At 36.9% G+C, this 24482-nt stretch overlaps 1 protein-coding gene across 4 annotated transcripts; it reads right to left on the reverse strand.

Moving 5' to 3' along the window:
• Positions 1-513: 513 nt before the first annotated feature.
• LOC129315514 (methionine aminopeptidase 2B-like) lies at positions 514-24482 on the reverse strand. Of its 4 annotated transcripts, none has more exons than XM_054959261.1 (12): positions 24196-24482; positions 23266-23408; positions 21521-21557; positions 21328-21435; positions 19102-19201; positions 17428-17573; positions 17244-17335; positions 17034-17128; positions 15515-15611; positions 1908-2051; positions 1605-1822; positions 514-832 (listed from the first exon to the last, which is right to left on the reverse strand). In XM_054959261.1, the coding sequence occupies exons 2-12, from the start codon at positions 23396-23398 to the stop codon at positions 722-724; spliced, it is 1281 nt and encodes a 426-aa protein (XP_054815236.1). In that variant the 5' UTR covers positions 23399-23408; positions 24196-24482; the 3' UTR covers positions 514-721. The 4 variants fall into 4 exon arrangements, 3 of the variants coding, with proteins under 3 accessions (XP_054815236.1, XP_054815235.1, XP_054815234.1); XM_054959260.1 differs by having other exon boundaries at positions 24220-24481; XM_054959259.1 differs by lacking the exon at positions 24196-24482 and adding an exon at positions 23487-24167.

Raw genomic sequence — 24482 nt, forward strand, 5'->3', positions numbered from 1 at the left:
GCTTTTTTTTTTTTTTTAGGGCGACCAGGTCCCATTAACACTCCCACTACCATTTATTGTCCTCTCTAGTTTCTTTTGCATCTGCTTTTCGTACATGTTTTTTCCCCCATTCAAAGAAAAAATGTTATTAATGTACAAAAGAGAGAAACAAAACAAGATTGAATGACACCTATAACATATTGCAGAGCTTGCAGTTGCCATGGTGCCATTCAAAATCCTTCGACAAAATGTACACGCGAAAGTTTTAGAAGCCAAGTTCCTTAAAAAAATTACAAACATTGAATCCTCCTTTGGACTAAAAAACAATACACGAAAAACAGTTAATCAACTGACCTTTCAAGTTTTCCTCTATGTTAAATCATGTTCCTATAATTTGTTATAACTTTCAGGAACTAACATATTTAACTGATGAAACTACAATGACTTGATTAAAATAAAATAAAATACAGGAATCTAATTCATTCAAAATTGAATATTTAAAAGGGCTTGCAGATTAATTTTCCAAAAAAAAAAAAAGGTCCAAACAGCCCAAAACCTCAATTAGAAAAACATTCCTCATAACATCAATTATCCCGTGTTCCCACGCGAACTGAAAATATCCGTATTTGTTAATATCATAATGGTTTAAAATACTAAAATGAATAATATTACTCATGCAAACCAATAAGGGTACTGGTATACTCATTAGCGTAAACATGTGACTAGTTATTTGGAACCTACATTAACAATCATTACCCCTCGAAATAACTTCTTTGCATGTTGGTCGGAGCAAGATAGTATGCTCAAATTGTGATACATAGCTTCCTTTCACATCGCAAAGAGGAGGATAAGGCTGCATGAAAAGAGAGCAATATCTAAGTGATCTTCAGAATAGTACAACTCCTGTATTCACTTTAAATATTGGGTTAATGTACATATGCAGAAACTCTCTCTAAAAAGTTTTTGGCATCCTTAAATCAAGCATAGTGCATAAGTACCAATTAACTTTATAAACGAGTTTCTACCCTTAAAACTCAAGGGTCAACATCAGGCTATTTTCTCCAATTACAAAAGGGTAGCCTCTTTTATAATGTCAATAGATAATCATGTATCATTGCTAGCTTAAGAATACCGTAAGTTTCAGGAGAAGATATTTTTATACCTCAACCCTAAAATATAATGTAAGCATTAAGCAACATCTCAAACAAAGAAATAAACAAAAGGTAAATCATAAGGAAGAAATTGGGCATATGTCTTATCTTGGTCTTAAGTCTAGATTTTCTAAGCTAACCGCCATTATTGTCACCTACCATGGGACGACAGCATCATCGGAGAATACCATAGGCTTATTTGTGGGCCCAAATAAAATCTTCTACAGAAATTTGATATGATTAAACAAAAAAAAGTCCACAAATGTCAATGTACTGGATATGGACATCTTGAAGAAACCTTATATTTAAGTGATGAAATTGCATGTTATGATGATAATCACGAGCCTTCAACTAAGGAAATTTTTTTTTTCCCCCGGTGAATAGACCCTAAGAATCTAGAACAAGTGCAAAAATTAAATTAATATGTTCTGATTTTCAATTTCCATAATATGAAAACACAGTGATGAGAAGTACCTGAACAATATTAGAATCACACAGGTTTTTCAATGCCATTAAGTACTTAGCCTCCCCCAGGCGATCCAAATACCGTCTACAAAAGGCCAAAGTAGAGAAGTTCTTGTTAATAGTAGCTAACAGCTGCTTTGCTCTAGGCAATCTCAGCGGGACATGACCAACATCGAAATTTTTCATGTAGTGACTGCACTCCAAATCTTCTCTTACATATCCTTTCCCTAAACATTAAATAGAAATTAAATCATGCATTAATGTGCATTCGAAATTCTAATATAAAACCCCAGCATCTTAAGCAACAAGTACCAGTTGATCCAAACGTTTCAATGGCGTAAAATTCACCCTCCTCCATTTTTGTCTGCTCTCCTCCTTTCACAATTGGAACAGATTTACCAGCATGGATTTGGTAGCGGCCTATGCTGTGTCCATTCAAATTTCGTATGCTCTTCACTACAATGACATTCAAGTTGCAAGAAACAGTTTACTCTTAGATATTATAAAAGGAGAAACACCAACACAAATGTACAAGTGCATAACGTTATCATGAGAATCTCACTTCTCGATGAAGATCTTAAACTTTGACTTGGATAAAGCATCAGTAGTTTAAACCAATCTTTGAACGAAGAACCAAAAGTACAGAACACTCTTTGGCCAAGAAAATTTAGAGAACACTCTGATCTCAATTCGTTGAGGAACTGTATAAGGTCTCTCCCAATAAACAAGGTATATTTTCTTGCAAAGAACTTGTAGGGCTTTCACAAAATACTCATCCAAACAGGAGGGAAAAAAAAACACAAGTTCCAGCATAAAACAAGAAACAAACATGGTTTCACAGTACCATCAATTGTTCAAATTTTTCCTATGGAACTTCCTTCTATGGATAAAGGTGCATTTTTACCTTTGAAATATTCTCTGAGAAACACCCAACACTCTAAACTATTAGTCAAAGCAATTTTGCCCTCAAGGTAATTAAAACGAAGCATTTTTACTCTTTTTGTTAAATTCCCTAACAGTAAGTGTAAGAGTCCTAATTAGCATTTTCTAACAGTCAACGTTGGAAATTTAACAGCAAGGGTGAAAAATGGTTTGTTTTAATTACTTTAATCGCAAAATTGCTCTAACTAATAGTTTAGTTTGCTAAGTGCTCCTCTAAGAATAATTCAGGAGCAAAAATGCACCTTTGTCCTTCTTTTATATAAAAAAAAAATTGTATTAAAATGAAGGAAAAACAAAATGTCAAAGGATAATACATCCAAAATATGAAAACACAAATAAAATCACAAAATAAAGCGAACAAAAATTCTACAAAATTGGTTAGTGTAAGAAAGCTGTTCAACCTTGGCTGAAGGCAAAAAGTAAGAGAGCTAAAAAGTCTGAATGTCAACAATGATGATTCCTGTTGATAATAGGCTTACCATTGTTGGGCCCATTCCAATATTTAACCTAATCTTCCTTTCTTATTTGATCTGATTTTATCTCTTATTATCACAGCCTTTATTATTTTATATTTTGAGGAGAAATCATAGGGATATGATCGATTTCTCCCTCCCTCCCTCTCTATGTACTATATATCGACTCATATAGTGAATACAGATTAGATCTCCTGCTGCCAAATAACATAGTGGTATCAAAGTGTTTGGTTCAATGTCATTCAAGACAATGGTGACGGGCTAGCCACAAGTCTTCGCTGTCAATGGAGATAACAGCAAATCTTCATTGCACGGTGAGAGCTCACAAGGGTTGGGCTCTATGTCTAAAGGAGGGGGGATTGGTGCAGATGCTTTGTCACACACGATGATCACTAGGTCAAGCCAAACTCCTCACAACTCACAATACCTCATTGCCTCAATGGCAGTACTTATCTCCAATGGTCTCGATAATGTTTTAATGCTTGTTCGAGACCACAACAAGGAGAAGTATCTCACTTGGGACCCAAAACCACCTAAATCGAATGATCCCCTGTTTAAGAGTTGGTGTGCCGAGAACAATATGGTTATGACATGTCTTGTCAATTCCATGACTGTAGAAATTAGCAAAAACTATCCACTTGCAACAGCAGCAAAAGAAATTTGGGATTCTACCAAGACCAGATATTCTGTTAAGGAGAACACAGTTGCAATTTTTCAAGTGGAACTTGTGCATCATCTTCTACAAAAAGAAGAGTCAATGACAAAATATATAGTCCATTGATGAGGCTCTAGCAACAGATTGATTTATATGAGGTCCATGAATGGTCTTGCCATCAAGATGGACTGGATTATAAGAAGCTTGTTGATCAAGAAAGATGCTATGACTTCCTCCTCGACCTCAATGATGCTATTGAAGATGTTCAAGGATGCATCATGACCACAAAGCCACTTCCCTCATTGGAAGAATCATTTAACATGATTAAGTGTGAAGAGAGCAGAAAGGTACTAACTCATTCTCCTATCCCTTCTAACTCATCTCATGACTCTTCTACACTGGCTATTTAAGGCACTCAAGGTGATGCGAAGGGTAAAAAGTCAAACAAATGGTGTGACCACTGCAAGAAGAGTGGCCATATATCATAGATGAATGTTGGAAGCTTCATGGTAAGCCATCCAACCAAAAACAAAAGTCTAAATCAGATAGGAAAGGGCTGCTGGTTGGTACTGCTGGGTTTGAGGGAAGTTCTTTGAGCCCTAAAGAATTGCAGGTGCCGCGAAAAATTCTAGAGAAACACATTTCACCTGCTCCTGCCAATTTATGTGAGAAAACCCCTCCCTCTTTTACTTTGGCAAACGCAGGTATTGCTCGTAGTAAAGCACTTAGTGATGTTACTGCAACTAAAAATATTAGATAGTGGATTCAAGTGCAACTGATCATATAGCAGGTTTTAAAGATCTATTTACTGAGTTTAGTGAATTTACTATGCATGATTCAATTGAAGTAGCAAATGGACAGTGTGCTAAGGTGTTAGGTTCTGGCACTGTGGTTATTTATGAGAATATTGTGTTGAAGAACGTCATGTATGTTCATAAAATACAATGCAACTTGTTATATGTCAAACAAGTTACAACTCAAATAAATTGTCTTGTTATTTTTGACAAAAATGGTTGTGTTCAGGATTTGACCTTGGGGAAGATGATTAGCAATGCTAAGGAATGGAATAAATTCTATTACATTCAAGGATCAATTTCTACAGCACATCGTTCTAGTGCTACTACCTCTATTACTTCCAGTACTGATCTTATGTTGTGGCATTCTAGGTTAGGGCACCCTAGTCTTAGTTACATGCAACTCTTGTTTCCAAGTATCAATAATAAATTAATTTCTGAATTTCATTGTGACACTTGTCATTTTGCTAAACAAACTCAAAATTCTTATCCCTCTCATTCCTATGTTCCTACTCATCCTTTTAATCTCATTCATAGCAATGTATGGGGTCCATATAAATTTGAAACGAATTTTAAGGCTAGTTGGTTTGTTACTTTCACAGATGATCACGCTCAGTTAACTTGGGTTTTCCGGATGAAAGAAAAATCATAAGTGTTTTCCATCTTCAAAAATTTTTATACCTTTGTCAAAAACCAATTTCAGACCTCAATCAAGATACTTCAGACTGATAATGGAAAGGAATATCTACATTCTGATCTTGAAAATTTCTTGACTCTATGGCATACACCATCAAACCTCTTGTGTTTATTCTCCTCAACAAAATGGGGTCTTTGAGAGGAAAAATGGACATTTGCTTGAAGTGTCTAAGGCAATCATGTTTGGAAGTAATGTTCCTAACAGGTTTTGGGGTGATGCTGTTCTAACATCTACCTATTTGATTAATCGCATGCCCTCTAAAACTTTGGATTTTTGTACACCTCTTTAAAAATTCCTGGATTTTTATCCCCATTCGTCCCTCACTAATTCTCTTCCAAAACAGATTTTTGGTTGTACTGCCTTCGTCTATAATGAAAATGGGGGCAAGTTGGATCCTAGAGCTGTTAAGTGCATTTTTCTGGGGTATTCCCGAAACCAAAAGGGGCACAAGTCTTTTCCCCCCATGACCAATAGGGTTTACATTACCGTGAATGCCAAATTCATTGAACAACAGCCATTTTATCCCAAATCACCCATTCAGGGGGAGAGTGAGCAGAGCGAATGGATTATTTATGATTCCAAGTGTGATCAATCTGGTCAAAACAATATTGAGCCTCATAATGGACCTCAAACATCACTAGAAAATCCTGTTATTCCCATTTTTCCAAATACTAGCCCTAGAAATTGTTCGGACAGGTTTGAACAATGTTCACAGACCAATTCTTCACTTGAAATCAGCCCTGGGAACTCACGAACCAGCAGCAGACAAATCTGAAAAATCTTCAACCAGATCCCAATTTCAAGATAAAAACCCATTTGAACCTCTAAACATGCTATCTGAACCAGATTTCACTAAGACTAGGGTGAATGAACCTGGTAATGTCCCAGAACAGCAACTTGGTGGAGAAAGTTCCATTACCATACCGAGGCAAAGCCATGACTCTGTACCTGAGGCAAGTCTTGAAGAACTACACTGGCAAATTGCTTTGAGAAAAGGAAAGAGAAGTTGTACTCAACACCCCATTGGGAGGTATGAATCATACAAGAAACTCTCTTCTCCTTTGAAGACCTTTGTTGCTAATGTTGAAAGTGTCAAAATTCCCAAAAAATTCAATGAGGCCATTGCTGATCTGAAATGGAAACCAGCTATAAAGGAAGAGCTGAGGGCTCTACATGAAAATAGAACTTGGAAGATTGTGAACCTTCCAAAGGGAAAATCTGTAGCGAGCAATAAATGGGTGTTCACTGTTAAAAATATCTCTGATGGAAGTATCAACAAGTATAAGGCTCGCCTGGTTGCTTGTGGATTCACTCAGACCTATGGTATTGATTATCAAGAAGCATTTGCAACTGTGGCAAAATCCAATACCATAAAGGTCTTTTTATCACTTGCTGCGAACTTAGAGTGGCCTCTACATCAAATTGATGTTAAGAATGCCTTCCTTAATGGTGATCTTGAGGAAGAGGTTTACATGGAAGTCCCACTGGGTATAAGAAATTCAAAGAATTCTCGTAAAGTCTATAGACTGTAAATCTTTATATGGGTTAAAGCAATCACCTTGAGCTTGGTTTGAAAGGTTATCTTGTGCTATAAAGGGCCTAGGCTATAAGCAATGTCAGACAAACCATATTTATTTGTTAAAACACCATGGAAACAAAATAACAGCTCTCATTGTTTATGTTGATGATATAGTGTTGATGGGTAATGACACAGAGGAAATCACTAAGCTAAAAGAGCATGGCAAATGAATTTGAAGTCAAAGATCTTTGTGCCTTGAGATACTTTCTTGGCATGGAAGTTGTGCGAACCCAGAAGGGAATCAATGTATCTGATGAGACCCTGCTGTTAAACAAATAGGGATGCAGAAATAATAATGATAAATGACCAACAAATCAAGGGAAATGCTGAGGTTTGATAATAATAATTCCAAAAGGCAGAATCAATGTTGCAAAAGACACTTCACTGATTCAAAACAAACACTATTCCCTGTTACAACCGAAATTCTCAAACAGCAACTATGGGCAATAACACATGCAAATTTAAGCATGCCCTTTGGTTTTCAGGAGCCAATTTCTCCCTTCAGCCAAAGCCAAAAAATAATGTCTGCCCTCAAAATGAAACTAATGACTACTATAACCCAAAAGCAAAGAGCACAGTTTCCAGCAAAACAGAGTCTATCATTACCCTCCCCTAAAAGCTTCACCTTGTCCTCAAGGGGAAAATTTGGAAATTGCTTAGGAAGCACAGCAGCATCCTCCCATGAATTCTCAAAGTCTGGCAGATCTTTCCACTCGACTAAAACTTCCAGCTGGCCATTCAAAAGTTTGCAAGCTTTACAAATGTCTTGAGGCTGAACTTGCAACTCCCATTCAACAGAAAGAGCAGGCGGAATAGTTGGGATCATGGCAGTAGAGGAAATTGATTTTTTGAGCTGAGAGATGTGAAAGACAGGGTGGATTCGAGCTAGAGGAGGGAGTTCCAGCTTGTATGCCACCTGACCAATCCTCTTGATAACTTTGAATGGTCCATAAAAGCGTGGGCTGAGTTTTTCATTGATCCTTTTAGCCAAGGACTTCAATCTGTAAGGTCTAATTCTCACATAGACCATGTCACCCACTTCCAACAGCACATCATGCCTATGCTTATCAGCTTGCTCCTTCATTTTTTGTTGAGCCAAGTTCAGGTTTTCCTTCAAAACAGCAAATTATGTGATTGCAGGCCTAAAGATGGTCATTAACAGCCTCAATTGATAAAGATTCATCACTGAGCTTGCAAACAATAGGTGGATCTCACCCATATACAGCCCTGAAAGGTGTCATTCCGAATGCACTCTGGTATGAGGTGTTGTACCAATATTCCGCCCAAGATAACCATTGAACCCATTGGGTAGGTTTTTCATTTGTGAAGCAATGCAAATAAGTTTCAAGCCCCCCCATTCAGCAACTCAATTTGGCTGTCCGTTTCCAGATGATGAGCGGAACTAAGGCATAACTGAGTTCCAGCCCGATTAAATATTTCTTGCCAAAATTGACTGATAAAAATTCTATATCTATCAGACACAATGATTTTTGGAAAACCATGCAATTTGACAATCTCATTCACAAATTTGACAGCAACATCTTGAGCAGCAAGTGGGTGCGAAAGAGCTAGAAAATAAGCATACTTAGTGAGAAGATCCACCACAACCATAATGGTATCATACCTTTTGGCTCTAAGAAGCCCGGTAATGAAATCCATGCTAATATCTTCCCACACTTGTTGAGGAATGGATAGAGGTTGTAACAGTCCAGCCAGGGATAAGGCTTGATATTTATTTTTTTGACATATATCACATTGAGTTACAATTGTTGAATATCCTTCTTCATGCCCTCCCAATATACCACCTGAAACAGCCTTTTGTAAGTGCGTAAGTAGCCCGAATGTCCTCCTACCGGTGAGTCATGAAATTCTGAGCAATAATGGAATTCTACAAGACCCTCTTGGTAGGAGTAACCTCCCCTTGTAGTGTAAGCACCCCTTTTTAATGTTGTACCCCTCTACACTGCTAGGTTTCGTGATAAGTAGCTGCATCACAGCATTGAATTTAGGGTCCGCCATCACTTCTTTTTCCCAATCTTCAATTTCGTCATACTGCCATAAGGAAAACCCATTTATTTCTAGGCTATCTCGTCTTGAGAGCGCATCAGCAGCTCTATTTTCCTTGCCCAGCTTGTACACTATCTCAAATTTATACCCCATTAATTTGGATACCTAGTGTTGCTGATTTTCATCAACAACTATTTGTTCCAGCAAGAATTTAAGGGCTTTTTGGTCAGTGAAGATGATAGATTTGTGGCCCCATAGGTAGTGACACCACTTCTTAACCACCATAACAATCACCACCAACTCTCTTTCATAAATGGAACACTGTTGAGCCCTATTAGATAGCTTATGGCTATAATAGGCTATTGGTTTGCCCCCTTGCATCAACACTACCCCCACACCCATTCCAAAAGCATCAGTTTCAAGTTCAAAAGGAATGGAGAAATTCAGTAAAATCAACACCGGAAGAGTTGTCATGGCTGTTTTGAGCATCTCCAATCGCCATCATCAAAAAATACAAGTACAAATTTGCATAGGTGTTCATGAAATACCTCATTCATTAATGATTGAAAAGTTAAGGGTGCATTGGTAAGTCCAAAAGGCATTACCTAGAATTCATAATGCCCCCTCATGTGTTCTAAAAGTTGTTTTTGGTTCACCTCCAGTCTGTATCCTAATTTGAGATCTAGCTTTGTAAAAGTTATTGCTCCTTTTAGCTCATCCAGCAACTCATCAATGGCTGGAATGGAAAATTTATCCAGGACTGTGATCTTGTTTAAAGCCCTATAATCCACGCAAAATCTCCAACTCTCATCCTTCTTTTTAACCAACAACACCGACTTGAGTAGGCTCTATGGCTTGGCTATATAATTCCAGCCTTAAGCATATCCTTAACCGTGTTTTCAATCTCATTTTTTTTGTGCATGTGAATACCTGTAGGGCCGTATATTTGGGGGTTGTTCCCCAGGCTTGATAACAATTGCATGATCATAAGGGCGCGATGGTGGTAATCTCTCAACTGGTTGGCAAACCGCATTAAACTTATAGAGTAATGGTTGAATTTCTAGAAGTATCGACTGAGCCTCCTGCATAGTTTCCCTTTGTGATAGACTATTATACTCAATCATAAAAGCCTCCTTTCTTCTTTGCATTGATCGAATTAATGATTTGACGGAGACTTGAGTCTTAGCCAAAGTAGGATCACCTTTCAAGCATACTCAATTACCCTTCTTTCCTATTTCCATTGTCAACTATCCCCAATTCACCTTCACATCTCCCAAAGATTTGAGCCATTCAACCCCTAGCACAGCGTCCACTCCATTTAGAGGAAAAGGGTAGAATATTTGAATAATATTGAGCCCCTGTACCTTTAGATCAAGGTCCCTAGATCGTTGGTTTCTCTTAAGATTGTAACCATCTCCAACTATGATCGTATACACAGGGATTTCTTCATAAGGCATCTGCTTCCTGGTCATGAAACCTTCTGATATGAAGTCATGGGTCGCTCCACTATCAATCAACACTACAATTTCTTCTTTCTCCATCACTCCTTTCACCTTCATCATATGATTTCCACCAAGACCAGCAATGGAGTTCATTGACAACTCCATTTTTGTTGCTGTCATATCCTCTTCATTAATTTCTGCAAGTTCATCCCCCTACTCGTCATCCTCTGACTGTTTTTGTGGTTCGACCTCTATGACTAACACCTATAGCTGTCTGTTTTTGCAGGTATGTCCTAGTCCAAACTTATCTCCACACTTGAAACAGAGTCCGAACTCCCTTCGTCAAGTGATTTCAGCCTCTGATAGTCTTCGCACAGTGTTTCCTTCGATGGTCGAAGCATACCCAATCAAAGAGCTTGCTGTTTTGGACTCGTAGTTCTTCGTTTCACTCTTCCATGTCATGTCTATTATTGTAGAAAGGACTATCGTGTTTTTCCAAGGGTCAGCCACATGCGTAGCACATGCATAATATGGGTTGATTTTGTTTTGGGCCCACTCGAAAAATTTTGGGTCCTAGGTACTCAAAATTCTCTGGCCCGTTCAACTTCTAGATTCCTTTCTTAAATCCAGATTGCCATCTCCATCATCTCGCATAGCGTGGAAGCATTTGTGAGCTGCAACTCTGCCCTAATCTCAGTTCTCAATCCCCTCTTGAATGCTGTGACCAAACACGCTTCAAATGCATCCTTCAATGGCACAGAAAGATGCTCAAACTCTTCTACATATTCAAGGACAGAATTTTCTTGTTTTGCAGACAACATCATCTCGTACTTATCTCCCAGCTGAGAAGGATGGAATCTTCGCAAGGCCTCAGTCTTGAATTCGGACCAGCTCCGCAAGGATGCTCTGGTGTCAACCCACTAGTACCAATTAAGGGCTCTACCTTCGAGGCATACCACTGCAGCCTCCAACTTCTCCTTCTCTTCCATGGAGTTAACATGGAAGTACCTCTCTACCCTGAAGAACCATCCCAAAGGGGCTTCCCCATTGAATACCGTTAACTCTAACTTTCTATATTTGCTGGGCTCTTTATCAATTCCTACACTCATCTCTACAAATTCTTCTTGGTGACCTTTCCTACTGCCATATAAGATTGACTCACTTCCCTTCCTTTTTTTTTTTTTTTTGTTAATCGCCCTAAGGTTCCAACTAAATCCTTCATCATATCTCTAAGAGCCATCACATCTCTAGTTAGACTCCCCACTATCTCCTTCAACTCTTGCAACTTAGGGTCAGCGCATTGCACCCTCTCCTCCATTTTCTCTTCATACACAGGTGCTTAAATCGACTCGCTCTGATACCAAATGATGAGACCCTGCTGTTAAACAAATAAGGATGCAGAAATAATAATGATAAATGACAAACAAATCAAGGAAAATGATGAGGTTTGATAATAATAATTCCAAAAGGCTGAATCAATGTTACAAAAGACGCTTCACTGATTCAGAACAAATCCTATTCCCTATTACAATCTAAATACTCAAACAGCAACTATGGGCAAGAACACATGCAATGCTATCTAAGCATGCCCTCTGATTTTTGAGAGCCAATCTCTCCCTTTAGCCAAAGCCAAAAAATAATGTTTGCCCTCAAAATGAAACTAATGACTACCATAACCCAAAAAGCAAAGTGCACAGTTTCCCACACCACATTCTACTAAAGTAGACCTAAAACCACCTTGAGTCAATACTAAGTTTGACTAGCTTTCTCCTTGAGAGCAAGGAGAGCAAGGTCAACATTTTGCCCCTTAGAAAGATGCTTTCCCTTTCATTGTATTTTTCTGTATCTCCTCTTGTAGGTTTTTCCAGCAAAACAGAGTCTATTAGTATCACAATAGAAATACACTTTGAACTTATTGAAGGAGACAGAAATGCCTAGAGCTAGACCTGCCCATACTCCAATGGAACTCAATCAAAAGTTGACTATTAGGCCGGATGCTACAGCAGTAAATAAAGAGACACCAAAGGCTGGTGAGAAAATTAATTCATTTATCCCACACAAGACCTGATATATGCTTCCCAGTAAACATTGGAAGCCAGTTCTTGAGTAATCCTCAAAAAGAGCATATGACAACAGTCTACAGAATTCTAGCTACCTAAAGAAAACTCCTAGTCAAGGATTACTCTTTAGAAAAGGAGATTTCAAGGGTATTGAGTTATTCACAGATGCTGATTTGGGAGGCTCAAAAACTGAAACACAATCAGCTACTGGCTATTGTTCCTATGGGTGAGGAAACATGGTGACATGGAGAAGTAAGAAGCATCCAATAGTCTCTAAAAGCTCAACTGAATGTGAATACAGGGCATTGGCATTGGGAATTTGTGAAGGAATGTGGATTGTCAGACTTTTGAGAGAGCTCAAGATTGATGTTGATGTTCCAATCAAAGTTTGGTATGACAATATCTCAACAATAAAAATTGCTAACAATCCTATACACTATGACCGCACCAAACATGTGGAGATTGATCGACATTTTATTAAAGAGAAAATAGAAGCAAAAGTGATTGATCTATCCTATATTCCTTCACATTGCTGATGTGATGACCAAGTTGTTGGCTCAAGAAAAATTTGAGGGGTTCAAAAGCAAGGTGGGAATGATCAACATCTATTCACCAACTTGAGGGGGAGTGTTGATAATGGGCTTACCATCATTAGGCCCATTCCAATATTTAACCTAATTTTCCTTTCTTATTTGATCTGATTTTATCTGTTGTTATCACAGCCTTTATTATTTTATATTTTGAGGAGAAATCATAGGGATATGATCGATTTCTCCCTCTCTCTCTCTTTGTACTATATATCGACTTGTATAGTGAATAAACATTATATCTTCTGCTGCCAAATAACTTCAATTCCACTAAGAAAGCTAAGTGCAGTAACATGGAAGCCATAAAACTGCATCTCATAAAATTTAAATGAGACATTAGTCTTGAAGATGCAAGAGTTCAGATAGGGGCTTGTAACTAAATCACAAAACATTCACAGAAACACTTATCAGGCCCAAAGGAATACTTCAGGTTCAGAACAGAAATAGCTGAATCAGTACCTGGGTATTCTATTAATTGAAAGCAGTACATTGTATCAGGCCTAAAGGAATAACGACTTATGTCAGCAAAACCCAACCTCCCCTTACACCCTGACAGCAACAGAAAAATTACAATGGAGATCAAAAGACAGCATCAAACATTCTGGATAAACAATATTGGCATTCAAGGGGCCATACTCTCCACAAGAGACTCCTCTCTGTAAACTGAGACTCTATTAAGAAGAGAAAGGAAGAAAGACGCACTCCCATTACATTCTTAGGACCCTATCTATAGATATTTAGCATGTTCCCAAACTACCCTTTCACCCCCTAATTTCCCTTACCATTCCTAATTACCATCAAGTCCAGTGGACTATACCTTCTAAGGAATCTTGGTGAAAAAGGCCCCAATTTGGATTTATCACTGCCATTAAACTAAGAGATTAAGTTGTTTGATGAAAGCCCATCAATAATTTTCCATAACTCACTAAAGTTCAAAAGTTACAGCAACAGCCCTATCCAATCTCCCTACAATAATCAATTTCCAAAAACTCTCTTCATCCTTCATCTTAACCTCGACCCTATAAGAAAAAAACCCCACAAACATTCTGGATTGATGGCCAAAAAAAGCGAACAGCTCAAGAAAGAGAAGCCTCTCTTAAAATCCTGTTTAGGCCAAAGCAGGAGAGGAGGCTAGGAGCTTTAGTCAATATCCAAATCAATTGTGTTTTCTGTAGGGGTCAGCTGCCAAGGTATTGAATTTGTATGTTTCATCCTCTTTTTCAATATTACAAAGTCTGAAGTTTTAGAATTGTGCCATCATGGATTTAGGTCTCAGTATGTGACTTCAGTTACTTCAGAGTATAATGCAGATGTGATGATTCATTCAACATTGCCAAGATGGAAAGAAATGAAAAACCTTCTGGCTTGGAGGACGTTACCTGACCAGGCAAATATCACTCTCCCCTTAAATTTTAAACATATTATCAATGAAGGGGCTATGTTCATAAAGATTTGACCTATGAGGACCCAAATTAAAAGAAAATTCCGACAGCAAACAAAATGGGGTTCATGTATATTATCAAGAAAAATTGTTCGTGGAAAAGATCATTTAACACCAGCCAAAACATATAGTAGAAAAAAAGGGTAAAGAAAAGGGAGTGAAAGATGAGTCTGTTAGTCCAATAGAAGGCACAAGGAATGTAACTAAACGACAGAAAAGCAAAGCAGCAAAGACTTATGATGAAGTAGAAGAGACAGCACGGGAACAATTAAAAGGGGTATTTAAAGGGAAAACTGACAGAGGCAGAGAACATTCTAGACAGGAAGCTGGGAGAGAGCTGACATCTCATCTCTAAAAGCTATCACTTGTCTTTTTGTTTAGTTATGTGCCTAAATGCATCACATTGGTCGTTTTACGAGCTTGTATGTTTGTGTTTTTGCTCAAGGAGATTTCCCACTCAAAATCAAAACAAGTACTTCCGTGCTGTGTTGTCCAGAGTAATTCTCAGCAGCAGATCCCATGTGCTCTGTGCGCCACAATAAAAAAATGTAAACTCTTACATTCTGTTTCATCTGAAATTCAGCCGCATTATCTTTTACATGTATTGTTAGAAGTGGGCTTGATGTCACTTGGGCCCATTAGAGAGTTTGACCTAATTTCCTATTATAATCTGATTTGTAGAATATTTCCTAATTATATTATGTCCCTAGATATATGGGATTTCTCTGGTTTAGGCTAATTAGGCTGATACGATCAGATTATTATTACTCTCACGTCTTTATACATGTACTCTGTTTCAGTGAATAAATACAGCGATGTTTCACAAATTATAGCATGTATCAAAATAACTCTGCAAGTTCTGTACCTTTTTCTATCACCAACTCCAACACAACAAATTCTATGCAGGCTTCTTCCTACTCTAACCAACAAAGATACACCAAATAGTAAGATGACATCAGATTAGAAGCGGGTGAAGAACATGTAAAATAGAAATCCGATATGTGATTTCTTATGCTTGTGCCTACAACGTTTGGAGTCAGAATAAGCATGAGCCCTCAACAAGTGTCTATCGTTGCAGTTTTACATGATATGTGATGATAATGATATAGGAAAGCTAAGCATCGAGTTCATTCAAGTAACATTGAATGTAACATGGATAAAAATAAGGACCAAAATACATTTCATGCAAAAGAAAATGCTAGAAAACCAAGAATTAAGCCAAAATCCACACAAGCATCTGACCTTGATACACCTTCCCATTAATCTCAACTTCATATGACTCCATGACCTCTTGGATTGCAGCACCAACGTCACAAAGACGCACATCAATTCCTGCTTCCTGTACCATTAGCCATAACATTTTAGTGGAACTAACACACTACAATATGGCTTAAGTGATACATACCAAACAATTACATGAAAACACAATTCGGGAAAAAAATTTGTTGTTGGTTATTTTATTATTAAATCAACCAATATATCAATGCATGAGTAAAGCAGAATGCATTATTATGTTACCATTCATTAACATGATTGTTAGTAGACACCTCAGAAGAAAACCCCTCCAACTTGCACCAAAATCCTTGCAATTAAAACCTCATCCAGAGAGCTTCAAATAACTATCACAAAACCAAACAATGGATACATGTTTGATTTTGCAACGTTGGTGTTAAGTACAATTTTGGATTGAACATGTTTGATTTTGCAACATTGGTGTTAAGTACAATTTTGGATTGAACATTTAGTCTTTTAGCCCTATAGAGGAAGACTATGGACACTCAAGAACGTTATTAAATAAGATTTATTGGTGAATGATATATCAGAAGAGTTAGTTGCCAATAGAGCACAATAATGTCATGTAATCCACATAACTGACCCTACCTAGTAGGATAAGACATATCGTTGATGTTGGTGTAGAGTGAAGTTTAGTGTTGATATTTTCCAATTTGAAACCAAAATATTGTAACAATATCACCAAGACAAAAATTACATTATCTTCCAATAATGTGAATTATATGATTGTGATGGACACTCAGTAGTATGGAATATTAAGTCTCACATCATGCAGTTCAGAATACTCAACGAGTTATTTAAGTGGGTTGATTCTCGCACCCCAACAATTAGCTTTTGGGATAAGATTTCTCATCCCAATTAAATACCCAACAATTGGTATCAAAGGCAATTGTTGGCGATTCTAAAAAAAAGCTACCAATGCAGGGTTTTAACCAACAAGAGGCTAAATTAAGTGTCATGGAATGAAACTGCTAGGACATCGACTTTCCAATGGAGCCTAATTAATATAGACTTGGTAGTGTGGGATATTAAGATCTACATTGAGTAGTGTGGGAAGCTCAATGGAATATTTTAATGGGTTGGTTCTCCCACCTCCCCACCTAGCTTTTAGGGTAAAGTTTCCCATCCCACTTAGGTATCCATAGATTGATATTGGCTTTGATAGAGGGATATCCATAGATGTTGTTTGGGAATAACTTGAATTCACTGGAAGTTGAAAAATGAGATACATGGAATGTGAACTGGAAGATTTAACATCATAACCCATGTCATCCAAACTTGACCTGACAGTAAAAACAATTCAGATGGGTAAAGTTAATTTTTATCACCCATTGAAAATGTACAGTTTGCATAAAACATTTTGACTTGAAGAGTTATAGTAGTGTCAAGAACATGTCTGAACACTCCTTTTTCAACATAACTCAAAAGCAACCTTCAATAGTTTTTTAAAATATAGAAGCTTCAATACCTTAATGCCCGTATTGGTTGCTTCACGAGAGGCTTCAAGCAGTGGATCAAACATAGGGTTAAATGCCACTGTAAATGCACAGTCGACTATGTATCCTGCATACACAAATCAGAATAAGAGCTTGGGTAGAGTACTAAACCAGTAACCAATTACCCAAAATAGTTCCAACAATACAAGCATCATAATAAATTAAGACTCTTAGGATATTACCATCTACATGAGTTCCAAAATCCAACTTCATTACATCATCATATTGAAGCACAGTCTTATCTCCTGTGTTTGGGGTCCAGTGAGCAGCAACCCTGCAGGAGAAAGAATTTCTAATAACATACTAATTCTAGGCAGAAACCACAAACGAGGAGAGGAAAAACAAAATCAAGCTTTAAAGGATAACCAATTCAAAGAGCATCCTGTGGGGAATGCAATGCCTGCTTGCAGACCATCCTCCGAGATTAGCTTACGAACGGTGTTCTCCAATGTTTCACATAAGTCAGTCATCAACATTCCAGGCTTCAAAATGCTTCTCATATATTTGCGAACCTGATTTATATGTAAAGAATGCCCCTTCAAGTGTGTGTGTGTATAGATATATATATATATATTGCTATACATATATTGCTAGCTAATTACACCCTCAAGCCATGTTATCGTTGAAGAACAAATGTATTTTCTTAACCACACTTTAAAATCAAATGAAAAGAAGAATAGGAAAAAAAGGTGGATAATAAGATATTTTTTCATAATTTTTAACAGAGACAAAAGAGGAAAAAATAAAACAAAACCAAAAACACACTCACACACACACAGTATAAATCATAAGGGAAAAGGAAACATCACATTGCACCAATAATAACATATCCTTGTTCTATTTTAACACTTATAAAAAGAATATCTCATTAAGATAAAAAAGGTAACATGATTTTTTATCCAACTTCCCTTCATGGTATCCTCAACTTAAAATAAAAGTAGAAGGTTTAATACTTAGAAGGTTTAATATTAGATTTTCTCAATAAGAATAGGGGAACAAAATTAAAGATGGGCTGCCCTTGCCCACCTACACAAGATAGGGGAACGAAATTAAAGATGGGCCTTTAATGAACTATTCTAGAAGGAGGAAAAGAAATGAGGCGGAGAATGAGAGAAATGGGCCAAGGGAGCTTAGGGGATAAAGATTGATCGAAAGAGGTCAATTAAATTAGCTATCTTAGACTGTTAAATAAAAGAGATGGAAAGAATGAAAGCAATATAGGGATCAGCAGGACCAAGGGTAATGGTAGGATGTTTTGTGATTTTTTTTGGGAGTCTAGCTCCTCCAACCATTAAAGGAAAGTTTTATCGTACTGCTATCAGACCGGCAATGTTATATAGTAGTGAATGCTGGGCTCTAACGGGACAGCAAGAGCATAAAGTTGGAGTAGCAGAGATGAGAATGTTACGATGGATGTGCGGACATACACGTAAAGATAAAATTCGAAATGAGCACATACGTGAAAAAGTGAGGGTGGCACCTATTGAGGAAAAAATGGTAGAAAATCGGTTGAGATGGTTTGGGCATGTACAAAGAAGACCAAGGGAGGCACCAGTGAGAAGAGTGGAACATATAACTTTGAGTCCGATTAAGAGAGGTAGAGGAAGGCCTAAGAGAACACTCTTGGAAGTTGTTGAACGTGATCTCTTAATTAATAATATTTCTAAAAGCTTAATAAATGATAGAGCACAATGGCGTCTTGCAATCCATGTAGCCGACCCCACCTAGTGGGATAAAGGCTTGTTGTTGTTGTTGTTGTTGTAGCTCCTCCAACCATTAGGAGAGTTCCATTTTCCTTTGCTGTTTTCCATTTTCTATCTTGTATTTTCATCTACTTAACTTACACCCCGGCAGATTCCCATTAATTAGAATATATTTTGACCTAATTCTATCATATCTCAGCTTTCATTCTCATTTTCCCCTCCCTACTTACACTACTCCAAGTAACAATCTTCAATTAGCTTCTCCCTTATTTCCATTCCCCAAAGATAGCCCATTTAAACGAAGTTAATCTTGGAACCAATTGAGGCAAATCACAACCTGACGATGAACTTCCGCCGCCCGACGAACTGAATTATATATCGGCTTCTGAAGGCGCTCCAACTCTCTCTTCTCCTCAGATGAAGTTCTCCAGAGGTTACTGGCATATGGATGACAACTCAGTAATCGTATTTGGTCATTTAAAGAGCAATGCTTGAAGCATAATGATCATAAACAGACTTCAGTATAATATGAAATAAGAAATAAAAATACAGAAGATACTACTTCTAAAGGAAATTACAATGAATGTGTGCGTCTGTATACACTTGTATGAAACCTACTAATAAGTAAAATGCTATAGAAAATCCTGAGCATTTATTATGTATTGTATGTGTTATAATTGTTGTCTCATCAGTCATCATGTTATTCAGTATGTCAACTGTCTTTTTTCCTTTCCTTAGAACCGAGAACTTCACTGCCTTTACTGTATCATTATAGAGGTTGACTTTCTGAAGTTGAATGGTAGACTAGTTGTCATCTGCTTCAATATATTTTTGCATTCCACCATAAGTAAAATAAGAATTTTGAAAGTCGCCACTTTGAAAAAATGAAAAACCATAAGAGTCAATGAGCTACTAGTGTACAAGACACCAACTGAACTTGAATTGCAATTAATGTCAAGGATTTAGTTATGCGAGGTTTGAAAACAAAAATTAGTGAAGCCAGAAAGCTTCTTCGTATAAGTTTTAAAATAAAGTACCTTCTCTTATATAATTTTCATCTGTGGAGCTCTATTGAGAAGCAGAAGTTAGTGTCTGAATGTTATATTCCAATATACACCCACACACACACACATTTCAAGGGCCTGCTGTTTCAGCTTCTTTAATAAAATACTTATTTACAAAAAAAAAAAAAAAAAAAGCCGTTATGACAAATTTCAGAATACTTGTTCAAGCTATTAATTAAAAATAATCAGAATAGGGGGAAAATTTAGATTTATGATTATTTGGAGAAGCTATTCTAAATAGCTTCTTATTATTTTAAGAAGCACTTTGATTTGAAGTAAAACGTGTTTTTATTATAAAAAATGCAAAACAATTCTACTTTTCATAAAATCTCTAAACAATAAATTACTTTTTCAACAGTCTACAAATAATTTTTTCCAGTTTAAACAAAGAGGCCCTAAATAGATTTATGTATATATAAAGGGCCCTATATGACCCCAAAAAAAACCCCAAAAAAAATAAAGGTTCAAATGTAAAATCATGAAAGTACTTCCAAATTATGAAATTGACAAAAAGGGCATAGAAGCAAAGTACAGGTGAATGCAGAAGCAGAAATTAAAACCAACATTGACCGATGAAGAGTTTATATAAGTTGAACAATTAAAACAATAGTAGGATACTGAAGACAAAGTTGGCAAGTAATTCTTTTATAGGAAATAATTTTATTAGACAGGCACAAGAATGGAAGATAAGACAACCACATGGAAGGGGGGGAAATGAACGGGGGAAGTACACAAATAACACAAAATAGGGGAAAAATAATGATGCAAAATCCCTAATCATGTAGTCAAAGAGACTGTAAATAACTATTGAACAAACAATAAAGGGAAACAAGGAATGTTACTCGTCTCCATAAGTCATTTAGAGTGGCTAAGGCAACTTTAAACTTTTAGCATTCTTTTCCAACAAAATGAACCAAATCACAGCAAAAACTGCCTGTTCCCACAAAGCTTTTCCATCTTTATTATGTCCCAAACAGAATAAGAATTAAGAAATGGACAAGTACAATCAGAATTAATCAAGACAGAGAAATCAGGAATAGGAGAATTATGCAAACCAGAAAGCCAAAAAGAAAACAATACGCCGTTGAAAAAGGATTTCTCACCTATCTTCACAAAATATATTTTTTTAAGACATCACCCAATTTCAAAGAAACCAGCAGCATCAAAAATATATATCCTTTTGAAATAAATTTCCAAGCATAACGGATTTCTAAACGAGTTACACAACCACTTTCTCCCTTGCTGCAAGCATGGTTTTACATCAAGTATAAATATTGAATAAGAAAACAACTAAAAAAAGAGTGGAGGGAAAAGGTCAAGTGTCAGTCAACTCAGTCCAAGTAAAAATATTCAATACCCCAAAAGTATGCAACTGAGAAAAATCACTCGCGTCCATGCCAAAAAAGGAGGAGAATGCACATTCAGGTTACTTGAATTCAATCCCAAACCAAATTTGCAATAGAAAAATTATGCTTAAAATTTTTCCATTATATACTTACTCATCTTTGTACTGCTGAATTTCTCCTTCAGGGAAATCTCCAGATGGGAAAAGGTCAAGAACAGGAATTGATGGTGGATCAGTCTGCTCAAGCAGTTCTTTCTTTTTCCTTATCATGCAAAGAGGTAAAATGAGAACTACTTCAAAATTACACAACTTGCAGAAAAATCATTAGCACCAGAAATTTTCCTCACTTGCTTTTATTTTTCTTCTTTTTCTTCTTTGAAACTTCTGTTGAAAGAGAAAAGGTGTTCAAACAAGACAATTCCATATGTTAGCAATATATAATAAATAAAGAACATCACTAAATATCTAATGCAAGAAGTAACATTAATAGATTGGGGGGAAGTACAGACAAAATATTTAATAATAATAATAATAATAATAATAATAATAAGACCTCCTTACATAAAGGAAGCAAGAAGAAATGATGACAAAAAAGACGAGAAACATATTAAAACCAAAACAAATCATGTGCTAAAAAAACAAAACAAATGTCATGAGAATCCCATCCCTTGATATACCAGGATCAACACTTGTTTCTATGATCTAAGCATTTTCCTCCAGCCAAATGCATCATGCGATAGCTACTTAAAAATTTCCATATAATTTGCCTTCCTTAATCTAGTAAAACCTTTGAAACTAAACAATGGAAAAATCAAAGTTCTTAAATGAACCAAGGTTTGACAAATACATCAAGCATATCCTACATGGAAAAGGCTGCTGGGCAATATAATGACAAATGTATTTTTAAGATAAAATTACACACCATTAATAGAGAGAGCCCGGTGAGAGAAAAAGAATCATTAATAGCTGTTGTAGTTCCCACTTTTGAAAACAATTCTGTTTATAGAAATTACAATACAAAAGATAAAAAAAATTACACACATACACACATATGTATATCCAAACTAGAATTTCTTATATTTAATCCCTGACTTCAAATAATGAATAGTATATATCCCAATCTCTTCCCATAAGGAAGTAATAATAGTTTCAACATATATATCGAAAATATAACTTCTTATATCTAATCCCTGACTTTAAAAAATTAACAGTATCTTTCCCAATCTCTTCCCATGAGGAAGTACTAATAGTTTCAACAGATTTGCATGGTTTATTGCTAACGAGAATAAGCACCTCGTCAATGTCACTTTTGTGACTGTCACAATAACTTTTAACTAAAAGGGATGGCAAATAACTAAAACAGTGTTTTGTTCCTTACTTGCAACCCTAGCATCCAACAGTTCACTCTGTCAGCTGCGAGGCCCCAAACAGGCTCAAAGAGGACAAATTTCATGCTAGAAGCACTATCTTTTATTGCACAATCAGAAGGATGGTTTCTCCTTTGAAGATCTCAATCGATTCAAAGGTATGGATTTTATCACAGTTGGACCCCAGAATTTATTGCTTTGTGAAGTACTAGGGCCATATAATTCTATCAATCAACTTTTGGGGCTGAATGGACAACGGCTAATTGAGATTTGGTGTCATTAGGATTTATTTTAGTTCAAAGACTTAGTCTAGGACGTGATTGAAGCAGTCACACCGGCTGACTGAGCTTCCAAATGGATTCATATTTTCTTCTCAAGGTCCATCATTCTTGCTTCCTTAAGCTGTTTTAGGACAAAATTTCTAATCTGAATTATTTTAGTGTTTATTGTTTCCCTTGCCAATTCCCAGTAAATAGAAATTATATATTGATTGATCTTATTGTTGAGTAGAAAATCTAGCAAGATTACAAGGGAAAGAAAATAGTGTATGAAATGAAAATGGAATCAACAAGCGAAAAGAGTACTCTCTTATAATATAGACTTCAAACACTTCATTACTAGTATATAATATAGACTAGAGGAATTCTTTCAAATGTATAAATCGCAATCCTGAATAACGGCAACAGCTAAAGAAGGCCTACATCAAACACTTAATAAACTAATACCTTTCCCATCATCTATATCATTTTGTGGTGGTGAAGAAAGCTCAGAAGCCTCTTCTACACTGTTCGTGGGCTCTTCTACACTATTTTTAGGCTCTGAAGTTCCATTTTCTTCAACTAAAGTGTTTGATTCCATCAATGACAACCTGCAAGCACAAACAAATGAGGATGACACTTTTGAACAATAAGGGTCTTCTTGGTTTATCAAAGGGGAGGGGACAGACCAACGCCCTTGCAGCATGGTGGTATGGAAGCTTGATATGGAAGAAGATACAGAAGAGAGAAGAAACAGAGTAGAACAGAGTAGAAATAGGGATAAAGATGAGACAGAGACGAGATAGAAGAGAGGATAGGTTCAATCGCAAATCCTTTTCAGATTCAATCGCAAGCGTAGCCTCAGATTACAATTAGGGTCCCTTACATAGGTTCCCAAATCCTTTATTCTCTGCTTCAACTAACTAACTAACCTCAACAAACCAACCAATATTCCTTATTTCTTTATTTACTCTTTTCATATCAATGCTCCCCCAAAACCCTTGACTTCAAGGGTCGACAATCTGAACCCTTCGAACTGGAAAGAACGGGGGAAAAAAAAACAAGTAGAACCAGCAAACTCAGCATATGGTTTCCGCAATTCCTGATCGCAATTTTCCTGATTGCCCAGTATCTGCAATTTCTTCTACCGGGTCAGTTTGAAACTCCATAAGCTGAATCTGCATCTGTTGAGTCGGCGAACATCTATGACCCCTGAAAGCTTATGGCAATAAAAACAGAGGTTCTTCGACCGAAGATCATCAACCTCCTCTTGGTTTAATTTCTTTAAGATTTTCTAATCAGGGTTTGAAGAAGAAAACCCTGCCGTCGAAGATTTGGAGGAAGCAGACCCCTTTGCCGATGAAAAAGAGAGAGATTCAGGTAGATGTTCAGTCATACCCTTAACAAAATGAGACCCATTACCTCCAGCTGCCGTTTTCACCTCCCTTCCCTTTGCCGATGAGTGCGAAACGCTAGGAGAAGAGCCGAGAAGACCAAACAAAGTCGATTTTGCCGCTTTACCTCCGTCGAACAAGTAAAACTCTTCGCCTGATTTCTGAACACGAACTTCTTGTAAGGAAGTCAAGCTTATAGCATGTTGTACTGCAGTGGGCTAAATTTAAGAGACGGACAGGCCCACCGTACTCCTCCCTTAGCCTTCAACGTAGGATTGGACCAGGCAAACC

This window comes from Prosopis cineraria, unplaced genomic scaffold (assembly GCF_029017545.1).
Source record: "Prosopis cineraria cultivar Desert tree isolate PC_DT_omini unplaced genomic scaffold, ASM2901754v1 PC7, whole genome shotgun sequence".
Classification (NCBI taxonomy): Eukaryota; Viridiplantae; Streptophyta; class Magnoliopsida; order Fabales; family Fabaceae; genus Prosopis; species Prosopis cineraria.

Excerpts from the sequence above, each read along its gene's own strand:
- LOC129315514 (XM_054959259.1), bottom strand. Across the intron at positions 19,202-21,327 it reads ATTCAGCAGTACAAAGATGA|TAACCTCTGGAGAACTTCAT; the intron begins GTAAGTATATAA and ends TCCATATGCCAG. Across the intron at positions 1,823-1,907 it reads TGAAACGTTTGGATCAACTG|GGAAAGGATATGTAAGAGAA; the intron begins GTACTTGTTGCT and ends TTTAATGTTTAG.